Source organism: Nanorana parkeri, unplaced genomic scaffold, assembly GCF_000935625.1.
Source record: "Nanorana parkeri isolate BGI_ZX_2015 unplaced genomic scaffold, ASM93562v1 scaffold295, whole genome shotgun sequence".
NCBI classification, from domain to species: Eukaryota; Metazoa; Chordata; class Amphibia; order Anura; family Dicroglossidae; genus Nanorana; species Nanorana parkeri.
In genome coordinates, this window is record NW_017306563.1 from 429,625 (window position 1) to 443,957 (window position 14,333).

General features: G+C 45.0%; 1 protein-coding gene across 1 annotated transcript in view; it reads right to left on the reverse strand.

The window, feature by feature from the left end:
* The window catches only part of LOC108787966 (homeobox protein TGIF2-like), a 2,509-nt gene extending 890 nt beyond the window's left edge, over positions 1 to 1,619 (reverse strand). Inside the window, exon 1 of the mRNA XM_018557663.1 lies at positions 1,404 to 1,619. Within this exon, the coding sequence (XP_018413165.1) occupies positions 1,404 to 1,619 (216 nt within the window). The remainder of the gene's footprint in view (positions 1 to 1,403) is intronic.
* Between the last annotated feature and the right edge of the window lie 12,714 nt (positions 1,620 to 14,333).

The following is a 14,333-nucleotide window of genomic DNA, read 5'->3' on the forward strand; positions in this document are numbered from 1 at the left end:
TTTATTTTTTTATTATTATAGTATACACACACAAAAATGAGAATACCCCCTCTCAAAAAAGAATGTCTAGTGGTCCTCCCACTATGTCGTCCTACTGACACAACCACTGCCATGGCCTTCGCACCATATGCTACACTCAGGAACGGACCTAAACTACTCCTTCAGACAGTAGAACTGGACTAACCTATTGGGTGTCATGCCAAGTCAGACACATACACAATGCTTCATAACTCACTGGCCATGGATAGTTATTCCTCTGACTTTACTTGCTGAAGACTTGTTCTGGATCACCAATTTGGACTTGATGGACCCGTGTCTTTTTTCAACCTCAAATACTATGCAACCATGTGACCAATTGCAACGCGCACATTTATTTTAGGAGAGCCACCATTTCACGTAAATCTGTAGGAAGGTTCTTACTTTCCAAAACAGACCCCAAACCCACAGAGCACCGTTTCCATGCCGCGCTACTGGACCGCCTTCTCCAGTCATCTGCTCGTTCCTTTTAGCCAGTGTTGTCACCAGTGACATTTGGTGGCCATTACGAAAGTCTAAAAGGCTTGAGGATTCAATCCAGAAGTGTGACCAGAAAAATGTAAAACGAAATAGATTGCTGGAATCTCCTTAGTTTGACTATAACACAGCAATACCAGATTTCACCAGCAGATGGTGCTGCAACCGAAGGCTGGAATTCCAACTCAAGAACCAGTAACATTCAGGAGCTGTAGGCAAGTGGATACCTATGTATTACTGCGTGGAGTAATAGAAACCAGATAGGTGCCTACCACAAAACTGCAAATTCCAAGCTTCTCACCCAAACTATTTTTCCTTTGTTTCGGACCATAAATGGGAGGGCAGTTTGTCAGGTCTTGCTTACTTGTTTAGAAACCGGCTACCAACCTTCCCCACTACAATACATTGGTTCTTGGCACACAGTCCAGTAAGTGAGGCAAGAATAGGTGGAGACCTTGTAGCTATGATGCAAAGGCACCCCCAAAACTAAAAGCAATCAATGACATTTAACCCTCGCCCTTCCTCATCCCAAACAAAAACTCTAAAATGAAGAGCCCTTAAACTACCCCCCACACTTCCAAATGACCTTTACCCAAACCTAAAAGTTTAAGAATATGTAAACTTCCCTTTTTGTTCTGTAGTCACCTCCTCATGGGGTAGTCATACAAAAAGATAAACACTGAACAAACTACAGAAGCAACCCCCCCCCCAAAAAAAACTCACCTCTCTCTTTTTAAATAAGGTAGTTGGATCATTTTTTTATATTGCAAACGTAAAGCGGATCCCTTCGGAAGTATAATTCAACAAACCAGGGCTGTCCCAGTGATTTTTCAGGCACATGGAAAGAACTGAACGACGGGCACATGTCATAAAGCTGGTCGGCAGCCTACCTGCAGTACGGTGAGGTGAGTCTGCCCAGACAGCACGCTCTTCTCTGCCTCGGAGGGATAGGCATTGTGGCGATGCTCATAGAGCCAATCACGCAGGATTTTCACAGATTCTTTGGGAAGATTTCCTCTGCGCTTCCTCTTAGACCCTGGAATCTCCAATTCAACGCTGCTGTCATCCTCCCCGGCGTCGCTGTCAGTCTGGTGGATGGGATCCATCTCTTCCTTTATCACCGGGCCTAAGGCAAATATGAGAAGCATGTCAGTCAGTATACAGTGACAATTGCTTGTACACATCATACCAGACATCATTCCAACTGCCCAAAGAGGTTTTTGGCAACCTCTAGTGCTCACAAATTGATGTCGTTCACATCTAAAGAAGACCACAACTTGACACAAGAACTTTAAAAGGCGATGCACTGTGGAAAGTTCTTGAAGTCACTATAAAGTGCAGGGCTAGGTAACCGCAGCACTCCAGCTGTTGTGAAACTACATGTCCCATGAGGCATTGCAAGACTGACAACCACAGGCCCAAGGTACATATCCTAGAGAAATGCCTAAGGTAGACTCCTAGAGTCATGATGGGTGTTATAGTTTCATCACAGCTGGAGTGCCAAGGTTGCCTACCCCTGCAAAGGAACTAGGAATGTCTTGATGCCCTCAGATTTTGTCTGTGCCCATTAATTACACCATCGGACAATGTTTCCTCATTAAGGCCGGGGTCACTTCATGTCTGGAGCAGATCTGTAAACGCAGTGCATATTTTACCGTGTGTGAACATTATTATTTTTTTTTGGGGGGGGGAGCTTAAAATGGGCTTGTAAGTGCGGTCCAGTGTGTTTCCATACTTTCCAGACCAGAGAAAATGAGACAAGCTGTATTCTTTTCTGTCTGCTGGTCCAGAACAGACTGCGCTGGTGTAAACAGAGCCCAGAAATACCATAGGGATACATTTGGTCTGGGAACAAACTGATTTGGTCTGGACATGGTGTAAACAAGCCCTAAAGCAGGTCATGCACTATGCGTCCAACCATGGGGTTAAATGAAGGAAAACGGCCTAAGCAGCATGAATGGAGGAATCTACCCTGTATTCTGCTACTGTCAGACCTCCTAAACAATGACTTCAGCTAATTGTTGCCCGAACAGTGACTGCGGCCAATTCCCAGCTCTGCTAATACAACAAAAGTCAATTTAAAAGAAAAAAAAAAGACTTGCCAAATGGAGGGATGCCAGTTTTCTATCTAATTCTCCAACTCGTCAAGACCTCCAACTACCGTCCCAAGTGAAGAATCAAGCTCTACAATCTGCGGCAGTGCAGACACCTGATGCCACAAGCACTGACGGGAGTTGGAGGAGAACTCGCTGGCAATTTGGAAGCCGCACATATGGCAACTGGAGAAGTCAACAAGGATTGCAAAAACTGACGGCTGGTGCAGGAGCGTCATCTCGTCAAAATCGTGAGGTCACGAGTTGGAGATCTCGACAGTACACCGGCATGCCCCACACTACTCAATTTTTTTAGGCTGAATCAGCAGACTCGGTGGAAAAACCCAGCAGTACAAATGTCCAGCTTTAAGCCTGCTGAGCTGAAGAAGACATCATATTTTTTTTATTCCACATGTGTATGACTGTCAGTGTCCTGGAAATCCCGTGACCAGCAAACTATGGATATGGCTGGTTTTGGGTGATAAGACTGGAATCTTAATATTAGACCTGTTGCTTTCACAAAGAAATGAAGGCAGCCATTTTGAGTCCTGCATGAATAGCCCCTGGCCTCCTGTACATTCTCATGCATTAAGAGGTCAGCCTACCCTCCTGCCACCTCCTCATTACCATAGTGTTTGTCTCTCCTGGGTGGAGGGCTGTACACCTTTTGTTTCGCTGATCAGTGTGAATTAGCATTCCACTTCTCACCTATCTCCTCTCCATCCCCCTCCTTCCACTCCAAAGCTAACACACATTGTGCACGTCTAAGACTAAAGCTACAGGAATCCGACTTTTCCTGGGTATAACCTACAAATAAATGATACAGCCGTGATAGGTTTCATGTGCCCCTGAAGTCGGAGCACTGCAACAACCAATCACATTTCAGCTTTCACTATGTAATCTCAGATACGCTTACTATACAATATTTTTAAATCTGCAGCTTTCACTAAAATAACATCTGGTGATCCTGCCATCACGGTCCTTGGTCAGGCACTTCCTGTTTTAGGGTGACAACTTTGGGTCCCCCTTTGCCAATGGTGCTCCTGCATTGTAGTCTCCATTGAAAAGGTTATGTGACAAGTAGCCATTTCAATGCACATTACACAGCCATGATGGTTGTCACCATCAGGAAGCATGCACCGAGACATGCCAAGCAGCCATTACTGGAGAGCATGCAAATAGAAAGGAGGCTGCAGGAGATCAGCAGTGGTTAGATGCAACAAATATGTGACAAGTAGCTGTTTCAACATATTACACAGCCATGGTCCACTGTTATCACCATCAGGAAACACGCCCTGAAAAATGCCAAGCACTCATCACTGGAGAGCATGCAGATGGAAGGCTGCAAAGGGGCTGCAGGAGATCAGCAGTGGTTAGATGCAAAACAAATATGTGAAAAGTAGACATTTCAAAACATTGCACAGCCATGGTCCACTGTTGGCATTTATCAGGGTGTGTTTCCTGATGCTGATAACAGTGGACCATGGCTGTGTAATGTGTTGAAACGGCTACTTGTCACATCATTTGTTGCATCCAACCACTGCTGATCTCCTGCAGCCCTTTTGCAGCCACCTCCTATCTGCCCTGCTTGGCATTGATCAGGGTGGGCTTCCTGATGGTGACAAGTAACCATCACTGAAGAGCATGCAGACAGAAGGAGGCTGCAGGAGATCAGCAGCAGTTGGATGCAACACGTAGCCATTTCAACACACATTACACAGCCATGGTCCACTGTTGTCACCATCAGGAAACCCACCCTGAGAAATATCATGGAGCCATCACTGGAGAGCATGCAGACAGAAGACAGGAGATCACCAGTGGTAAGATGCAACAAATGATGGTGACAACACTAGCCCCTGCCTGCCTAAAGAACAATAAAATGGCCAGTTGCCTTCACTGGGTCCAGAGGGGCTGATTTACTAACGATAAATAGGGAAAGGAATTTTCCCTTAGCTTAATGAATGAGCTGAAGCGCTTCTGACTGGCATCATCCAATCACATGCAAGCAAAAAAACTGTGATTGTACTTTGCAAATAAAACCCATTCACCAAGCCAAGAAACAAAAAATCCCCTTGCAAAGGGAACAGCTAATTTGCTTTTATTGAATCAAGCACCAGAGCGACAACACAGGCGCACAAATGTGAGACAGGAAGAGAGCCTTGTCACCTTACAGAGACAGGAAGAGAGCCTTGTCACCTTACAGAGACAGGAAGAGAGCCTTGTCACCTTACAGAGACAGGAAGAGAGCCTTGTCACCTTACAGAGACAGGAAGACCCCCCCATGAAAATGTAGACTTAAAATACTAAAAGTAACTTTTGCAATCCTATGAACGAATTGAAGCCTCCATAAAACTTTATTCATTGACTTTAAATAAACATAAGAAAATTAGACTGCTGTTTCATTGGTTTATTGAATAATCCCACAATTCCAAAGTTTCCCTAAAAGAGATAAAGTTTACAAATAACAGACACTGAGATCAGCAAACACAAAACAAAATGAGGAGTATTTGATAACAAATGGTGTTATCTAGGCCCCTGCATCCCATCCTCCTCCTTGCACATCAAATACGTGCACAGGACATCACAGGCATGTGAACACAAGGCTCAGCCATCTACCTGCTCTATGGTGCTACCTAAACTTTGATTATTTTTTTTTCCACCAGTACAGCCTCATAGCCCTTTAAACATGACGTCATCGCCTTCCTTTTCCGCCATACACATGCAGCAGCCGGAGAACAATGACAGTTCGCAATCTCAGCTACTCATCCCCTAAAGCACACACATCACTCCCCCCCCCTGCCCAACTTTCTGGTAACCGGATAAATCGTCATCAGAAAGTAGATCGCACAGATAATAACAACAAAAAAGTAGCCCATCAAGTGATCAAACTTGCCCATGCATAATCAATCGGTCCGCTTTCACAGATGATCAAACACGTGTGCAAAGTTGGTACTGTGCAGGAGATCTGCCGATAGGAAACAAAGAGCTGGCCGCACATGGCATGCACTTATCCGACCCCCTCCGATCCCCTCCTATACTAACCGATCGCTTCTGACGTCCCGGGTGCCATTAGCAGCATGCGAGCGCAGCGCTGGAGTTACAAAGTAAAAAAAAAAAAAAAGTTGCTTCCACTGACAAGAGTGCTTCTTTGTTTCAAAGAGAAACAGGAACTTCTGTGCGTCCCCCTCCTCTTCCCCCCCTCCCTTCTCCCTCTCTCCAGCTGTCACTTCAAACTCCAGCCCTGCAATAAACTCTGTTCGAATAATGCACAGCAACCCCCCTTTTCACATCTGATCACCGATTTAGCAGATCGATCGATCAACAATCACATTGCAAACGATCAGAGATCTTTTTTGTAAAAAGTGCAACTTACATGCCAGGATGTCACTCATTTTGCTGGGCTTGCTGCCTCCGGTAGTGCCTGCTAATCAGGTGCGATGGCTCGTTTCTCAATCACTGCCGCCGTGTGACTCAAGAGCTTGCAGTCTTATGATGGTGCCAATAAGCCCAATGACAGATATACCAACTCCCTCTCCTGGTTCCTTTGACAAGGGAGGGGCACTGTTTGAATAGGGACCCCCTGATTGGCTGCTGCAGCTCTTTTTTTTTTTGGTAGGGGGGGTGTTGTACAAGACAGAGTCGGGTTTCTGTCACTTGTTGTCTTGTGAATGAAACTTCTTTTCTTATTTAATTAACTTTGCTGAAATGTATTGGACGGGTGTTGGGTGGGGGGTGCAGTGAATGCCCCTAACCCCTTTGGCTGGCTATTGTAATGGAAACGTGCTGCCTCCTTCCCTCCCTCCTTGTCTCGTGTTGTGAGGGGAGAAGGGATTCCCGCCACACACATACACTGTCTAGTCCCGGTGCTCATTCATCATCCCCCTCCTCCTTCTCCTCCTGCTTCCCCTCAGATGGCCCTGCGCTACTCTGCAGCCATATCACTGACACATATGATGGCGGGGATGTGGCTGCTGCAAAGAGCATGAGTTCTGTTGACAAGTGACATAAGCCCCTCTTTTCTGTCAGATTTATAAAGGGGGCAATTGCCCCTCAGGCAAGGGGGAAAGAAAAATATATAGTGCCAACAATGTACACAGCACTGCACATTCACTTCAGTCTCTGTCCAAGGAGCTAAGGTCTAAAAATATAATCATTAAGGCCTCATTCACACTGTTAAGAGCCGGCCGTACAGATCCATGTGGCGTGCACGGCCGCATCGGGCCGCTTCCAGGAAGGACTGGTGCTGTGTGTGATTGTACGCAGAAGCCTGTTCTCTATTGGAGGACGCCGCTGTACGCTCAGCCGAACTGCACATCAGTGCGGGTGTGGGTGTCCGCGTTCGGACGCAGACAGGATCCATCCTATCTGTGTACGAGTACGGACACCCACACCCGCACGGATGTGCAGTTCGGGTGAGTGTACGGGGGTGTATGGCTGCGTACTCCCATAGAGAAGAACAGGTTTGCTACGTACAATCACACGCAGTACCTGTCCTTTCCTGGAGCGGCCCGATACGGCCGTGCACGCCGCACGGATCTGTACGTACCGGCTCCCACCAGTGTGAATGAGGCCTTAAAATTGGGTGTAAACATTTTTCACATTCACATGCTCTGTACGCACCCTGTATTCTTTTTTGTATACCTTTTCATTTTGTATGTACTGCAAATGCTAAAAGAAAGAATTAACAAAAAAAATTGCGTTCCTTTATTATCTCTAGCCATATTTTGCCTGGTAAAGTTTTTAGTTTGGTATATTGTATCAATATTTAAAACATTTTGGCGGCAAAATTGGGTAGGTGAGTTCTGGGTCTGCAGCTGTGGTGAGACTACAGATTCCATGATGCATCTGTCTCTGGGAGTCATGACTGCGGCTGTGAGAATCTTGCAATGCCTCATGGGATTGGTAGTTCCACCACAGCTGGAGGGCTGGAGTTTATACCCCTGGTTTATGCCCTTAGGGCTTGTTCATACCTAATCCAGTGTGTTAGTGCATGGTTAGTGGCTGGAATGCACTGGATCGCATAATGAAAGTCTCTGCGTTCTGAGGCGGGAGGGGGTGTGGCGGTACCGTTCAAGTTAATGGCACCGCAGCCACACCTCTAGCCCGCACCAGAACACATGGCAGAGCATTGCCCGCGGTTTGGTGCAATCGCAAAAAAAATAGTGCATGCACAATTTTTTGCGATTGCACCGGACCGCGGGCATTGTTGCGCCATGCGTTCTGGTGTGGACGATCGCACTGAGGGGCAGAAGGTGCGGCTGCGGTGCCATTGACTTGAATTCATCACAACGACCCTTCCTGCCTCACAATTCAGGGAGGCTTGCTCTATGCTATCCGGTGCGTTCCGGCCACTAACCATGTGAACAAGCCCTTAAAGGCACTGTCTACTTTTTGAGGAAATTTGTTTTTTAAATGGACACTTCTTTATAAAAGGAAAAAAAATTGCATTTATTTATTTTATTTTTGCATTGGAACCAATTAAGCATTGCAACCATGGTCAGTGCAATGCTCTGGCTCCTGCAGACTCTTCCTCCTGTCCATATGCGTACTGAGGTGCGGACTTTCAATAACATGGACGGTAGGAAGGATGAATGGACTACAAATGCGGTGACATCACTGCACTTTCATTGAGAACTATAAGTCCGCCGCTATGGGTGATGTCACGCGTAGTTACTCCATTCTCCTGTCAATGACGTGGCGCACACCTGAATTCAAAATACAGCAGCAGCCTGCAGGAAGAAGAACCCCACAATATAGGAAAAATAGGGGCAGGATAGTGGTGGGGGTGGCAATGCCACCATGATTCATGTTCAACCTGGAATATGACTGTGACATGGTCCTGAAGGCAAACTTAGCCTATGATTGTGCATGCGAAAGTGCCCTCATGATTTATGTCATTTATGCCCCCTATTAATCTATTTATTATGTATTTACATGTATACAAGTATTTACCTCAGGCTCACATCTATACCTCATTTAGGCTCTGTTCACACCGGCGGCTGTGTGGTACTGCACGCTGCTGGTGTGAACAGAGCCTAAATAACACCACTGAAGGGAAGCGGTGCGCTGATTTTGGCGCATTGCACTCATTACCTTTTTTAAAAAACGTTATTAAAGTGTCACAAAGTGACATTTCATTCAGTTCTAGCCACCCCAGTGCCTTGTGATGTGGTGTACTGCATTGAAACACGCTGTGGTGATTAAAAAAGTACTTTTTTTAAGCGAGTACTGTGGTGTGATGTGAATTCATAGAACACAATGCAATTTGTCTCATCTTGGCTTACGCATGTGGTGTAGGGTTGCCACCTTTTCTTCAAGCGAAACTCGAACACTCTAGCAACGCGTGGACACTTTTTGGGGTGAATGAGTCGTGGCTTATTCATATGTAAATAGCGCCATCCATTAATATGTAAATATCACAGTTGAGAATATTTTCAGCGGGGGGCCAGTAGCCCCTATCTTAATTTTGGTTGCCCCTGCCTACCTGACATCTTGTCTCCGGGTTTCTGCTGCCATGAAACCCGGGAACAGCATTCAAAACCCGGACTGTGCAACTGAATCCTGGACGGGTGGCAACCCTAATAGGAAGTATGTTATTGGCAAAACTACTGGGGAGAAATAAAGTACTAATGCGGCCATCACATTTAAGGACTGGTAGGATGCAATATATTAAGATACCTCTATAGCAATTCATTTTTGTATACATTTGTTAGACGCAACGGGTGGCAACCCCAATCTGAACGGGTGGCAACCCCAATCTGGTGGGAACGGGCCCTTAACCTTTCTGAGTATGTAGAATGTGTCCATAATCGCCAATCAAAGGGGTCACGTCTGCAGTGACCACAACTTTCACTTTTTTTGCAGTTTATGCTTTTCAAGAATATTATTATAACAAAAAATATGTAGGCAAAAAAGTTATGTGCCCTGAGGGCTTGTTCACACCAAATGCGGTGCTTCCAGAGCAGAACGAAACACAGGCAAAGTTGAGCCACGCGTCCGACCGCACTGCTGGCGGGGGGGCGTGGAAGCGGTGCCATTGAATTCAATGCACTACCACGCCCCCTCCCCAGAATGCAAAGGAAGTTTTGTGAGGGATTGCGGTGCTTTCCAGCAGCTACTGCTCTGGAACACACTGCATTCGGTGTGAACAAGCGCTGAGTGTCAACTACCCTGGGTACACCACATTACTTATGCTTTTATTTCAAACTTTCTTCAGCTTATTGAACATGCAAATGTGTTATGAGCTGGAGGTATAATTATTTTTAGCAAGACCTGATCATTATTTTAAAGGATAGGTACACTTTAAAACAAGGTGCACATATCCTTTAAGCCCCTTTAATAATTGAATACTTGTCAAGTTCTGACGGGTCTGGCCATTTTGCGGCGGGCGTTTTCTTCTTCTGGCCGCAACTGCCCCGTACATCCCCATTGACTTTTATGGGGCTCGTTTACCTCCGTTTATCAGTCAGGAGACGACTCCATAGAAGTCAATAGGGATGTACTACAGGGGAACGACCAGGAGGAAAAGATGTCCACCGCAGGATGTAAACAATCAATGGAGGCCGGGTACTTATCTTTTAGGGGTTCCTTAGGGATTAAAAAAAGAATGAGAAAGGATGTCTCACAGTGTATCTACAGTTAAAGCTTATTTTGTCTTTTTGAAAAGAGCGGGAAACCACTTTCAGGTTTTGGTTGCCGTTTTTGTTCCATTGGGGAAATATCCTATCACTCCCTGTCCTGTAGCCACAACAGGAAATGAGGGGAAAACTCTCCAAAGTGAGGAAAATCCCCTCTCAGACTGCTGTTACAAGTGTCCCCATTAGAAGAGTCCCCATCATACCTGTTATAGTGACAACTCAACGTTTTGGATTCCACGTCGCTTTCACATCCAGTAATAATGTCACCGGGACAACTAGAGAGGGTGACTCTCCTAAGTGGGGCACAGACAGCCATAAAAGCATTTTAGGGGCTTTAACCCTTGTCTATTTTAAAACAAACAAACAAACAAAAGAGGTTTTGGGCTTAGATACAGCAGGGGTAGGCATTGGCATCACAAGGGGGGGGGTGGCGGCCCGCTCCCCGGTGACACTATTAGAGGTGTGACACCAAAATGACTGACAGTCCATGCCCTCTAGTATGTCTAGAAATGATTTCTGATCATATATCTGCTTGTTATTACCTGATTTATCATGTATGAGTTATTGATGACTGAACCTCTCTCATGTTATGATCAATGGCCCCCTGTGGCACGTATGCTGCGCAGACTTTGACGCACACATCAAACATTTGCAGCCCAACATCCTGCTACATGAGCCATTCATTTACATTGTTTCCAATGCAGCACAAATCCTGATTTTGTTACAGAGGTCACCAACTGCCTATTCACCACGCAGCCCACTGTCACTAAAACTGTCAACTCCCTCTGGGTCCAACCTGGCAGCTGTGTCCCTGTCACTTTCACACCAACGCTACGGTTAAAGCGCCAGAAACGTACGAGGCAAAGGCTCTCATTGGCTGTCCGTGGGAACTGAATAAGTCTGTGATGCTGACTTCAACAAACAAGGATGGAACATTGCAGGATTACACCGGGGCGGGTAGGGGCCCATTCACACCAAAACGCACATTCATTTTTGTCAAAGCGCAAAATTAGTTTTGAGCGCGTTTTAACGGGTTGTGTTTAAATTACATGTGACATATGATGTGTTTTGGGTGCATGTATTCTTCCTTACCATTTTCATCATTTCCGGTCTCTTTTTTTTTGTTTATTGTGTCTGTATTTGTTGAAAATATGGACATGTGACTTGAACGACGCACTAACAGCATATTGCGTTTTCAGTGCGTATTTGCCATTGACTGTAATGTACGAAAAATCTGTTCAGATCAGAGACATGACAAATGTTTGATTTTAACATTTGATTTTAGAATGAATGGAGTTTACCGAACGAGAACCACAATTACAGTTAGAATTTTGTTAATTCGAGTAAAATGTTCCATCCCGTTCCTTTAATTTTTTTGTCATCTCAGTTTAAACCGATCATCAGTTTGACCTCAATAACTATTTAAAAAAATCAAATGTTCCAAAAACTATTTTTTTCCCAATGGAATTCTAACAGTGTATACTAGCGAATAGCGTCAAATGTACTCGGTGATACAGTGGCAGCTTTTGTCCCAGTCCAGATCCAGGAGGGATCAGCCACCAGTGGATGACTCCAGGTAGTGGGATTACAGAGCTCAGGGTGGGGGGATGGGCCCCATTTGCTGCCAATTGAATCACAAAACTTTTTCTGAAAGGATTAGCAGAGCAGATTCTTGTAGAAGAGATAGGGAATTAACCCGTTCACTGCCACCGGGGTTGTCATCGATTGTCAGGCAGCTTCTTTTTCCCCCTTTTTTTTTCTTTGGCATGTGTCTTTAACCGCAACAAAGACATTAGACAGTCCTTCAAAGATCAGCTTGTATGGCTGAAAGAAATGCACCGCGCTGGAAGTCCAATACATTTTATGTTATGTAACATATAAATAATTTACATGTTATACTATATAGAAATAAATATACATATCATTCACATTTTTGATATTATATATGTTGTGTATATAACCCATACACTATACAAAATGATTGTATTGTTGTAGAGCTACATGTCCCCTGAGTCACTGCAGGACTAACAGCCACTGGCATGAGTCCCCGAGGCATTATGGGATTTGTAGTTTCACCACAGCTGGAGGGGCCAGAGTTGCCAACCCCTGCAATAGAACTTACTACAGTAAGATGTGTATGATTCAATCACAACGGACAGAACTGTCACAAGACTCTCTCCTGGGGAAGTTTTACAGGCAGAGGAGATATTTGGAGAAGTCGGGAGAGTAAGGGAAACATATCAGATTATCAGTTTCACAGCAACTTAAAGGTAAAGTCCACTTAGAAAAAATCTATATGCATGCATCTTCATAAAAGAGAGAAAGCTGTGCTTATTATTTTTTTGCATTGAACCCAGTAAAGCATTGCAACTGCGATCAGTGGATCGGGGGTGCAATGCTCTGGCTCCTGCAGATTCTCGCTCCTGTCCTTGTCCATACCAATGTACAGATATTCAGCAGCATGGACGGGAGGAAGAATGAATGACTACTAGTGAGGGAACGTCACTGCATTTGTATTCCACTGAGAAGTCCCTCTGTCGCGGTGGCTAATGGGACTTGCAGTTTCTCCATTCACAGATCCTATCAAAGAATCTGTGAATGGATGACATGGCTGTGTGGGCGGGGGCCACGCGCAGCTAGGCCATATTCAAAAATCAACAGCAGATTGCGGGGAGAAGGACACCACAATTCAGATAAGTGGGGGGCTTGATGGGGGGGCGGGGGTAAGGGGTCACCATGTTTCATGCTACACCCTGAATATGGGTGTAATATAAAACATAGTTTAAAGGTAAACTTAGCCTTTAAAGACTTTTTTGTTGCAGAAATGTCTCAGAGATGTGACACAATATTTACACCTTTGCGCATCAGCTGTGGTGGAACTACAAGTCCCATAAAGCATTGCAAGACCCTGACAGCCACAGGCATGACTCCCAGAGACAGATGCATCATGGAATTTGTAGGCATGATAGGATTTGAGTGCCGAGGTTGCCTATTACTGCTGTGAGGGGCTATTTATGGAATGATTTATTAATTACAGGTATTTATATAGCGCCAACACTTTGCGCAGCGCTTTACATAGTTGCACATTCACATCTGTCCCAGTCCTAAAGGAGCTTACAATCTAAGGTCTCTATTTCACATACATACTAGGGCCAATTTAGACAGGAGCCAATACACCTAACAGCATGTATTTATTTATTAATAAATACATATAATTTATTCATGTTGGTGTAAAACAAAATGAGTACAGCATAGAAGCCGGTCAGACGGATTATTTTACCTCACGAGCATCAGCCATTTTAATTTAGACGGGCTTATCAAGCCCTTATACAGAGGTGTGTGCCGAGTGATTAGAACAGTAATACCTCGGTCCACGAACAGAAGGTTCGGCAAAATTATGCTTCCGTTTGTGAACTCCACATTGGGCGACGAACATGACCGCGGCCATCTTCCCTGCTCTGACACGTGGTCGTGGTCGAGATCGCGGTCGCAGACAGACCTGTGAAGCTTTTTTTGTGTGCTTTTTAGCACCTACAGTACTGTACAGTATTAGTCAATCCAGCATGGCTCCAAAGAAAGTGCAGAGCGGTAATGAAGGTGACAAGAACGTGCAGAGTGGTAATGAAGGTGACAAGAACGTGCAGAGAGGTAATGAAGGTAACCAGAATGTGCAGAGTGGTAAATTTGATTCGGTTTGCGACCAATTCGGTTTGCGACAAGAATCGTGGAACGAATTAAGTTCGCGAACCGAGGTACCACTGTACTTGTATAGCCAAAATTCACCATCAAATGATTATGGGGATAGATTTGAAGAATGACAGACTGTCACTTTGTTGTGGTAATTTGAGATATAAACCGTGTTTCCTGAAGGAAGTTAGTAAGTTCAAACTGACGTTGAGGCGAAAACACCTCTAAAAGGCCATAGCGTTACTTTGCGCTTCAGACACATTTTAGATGCATTTCAGAGGCGTTAAAAAATTATTTTGAAAGCTCCCTAAACGCATTATTTTAAGGCCAGTGTATGGTCAACTTAAGGCCTCAACTATTAAGGCCTCATTCATATAGGCCTCATTCACATAGGCCTCATTGA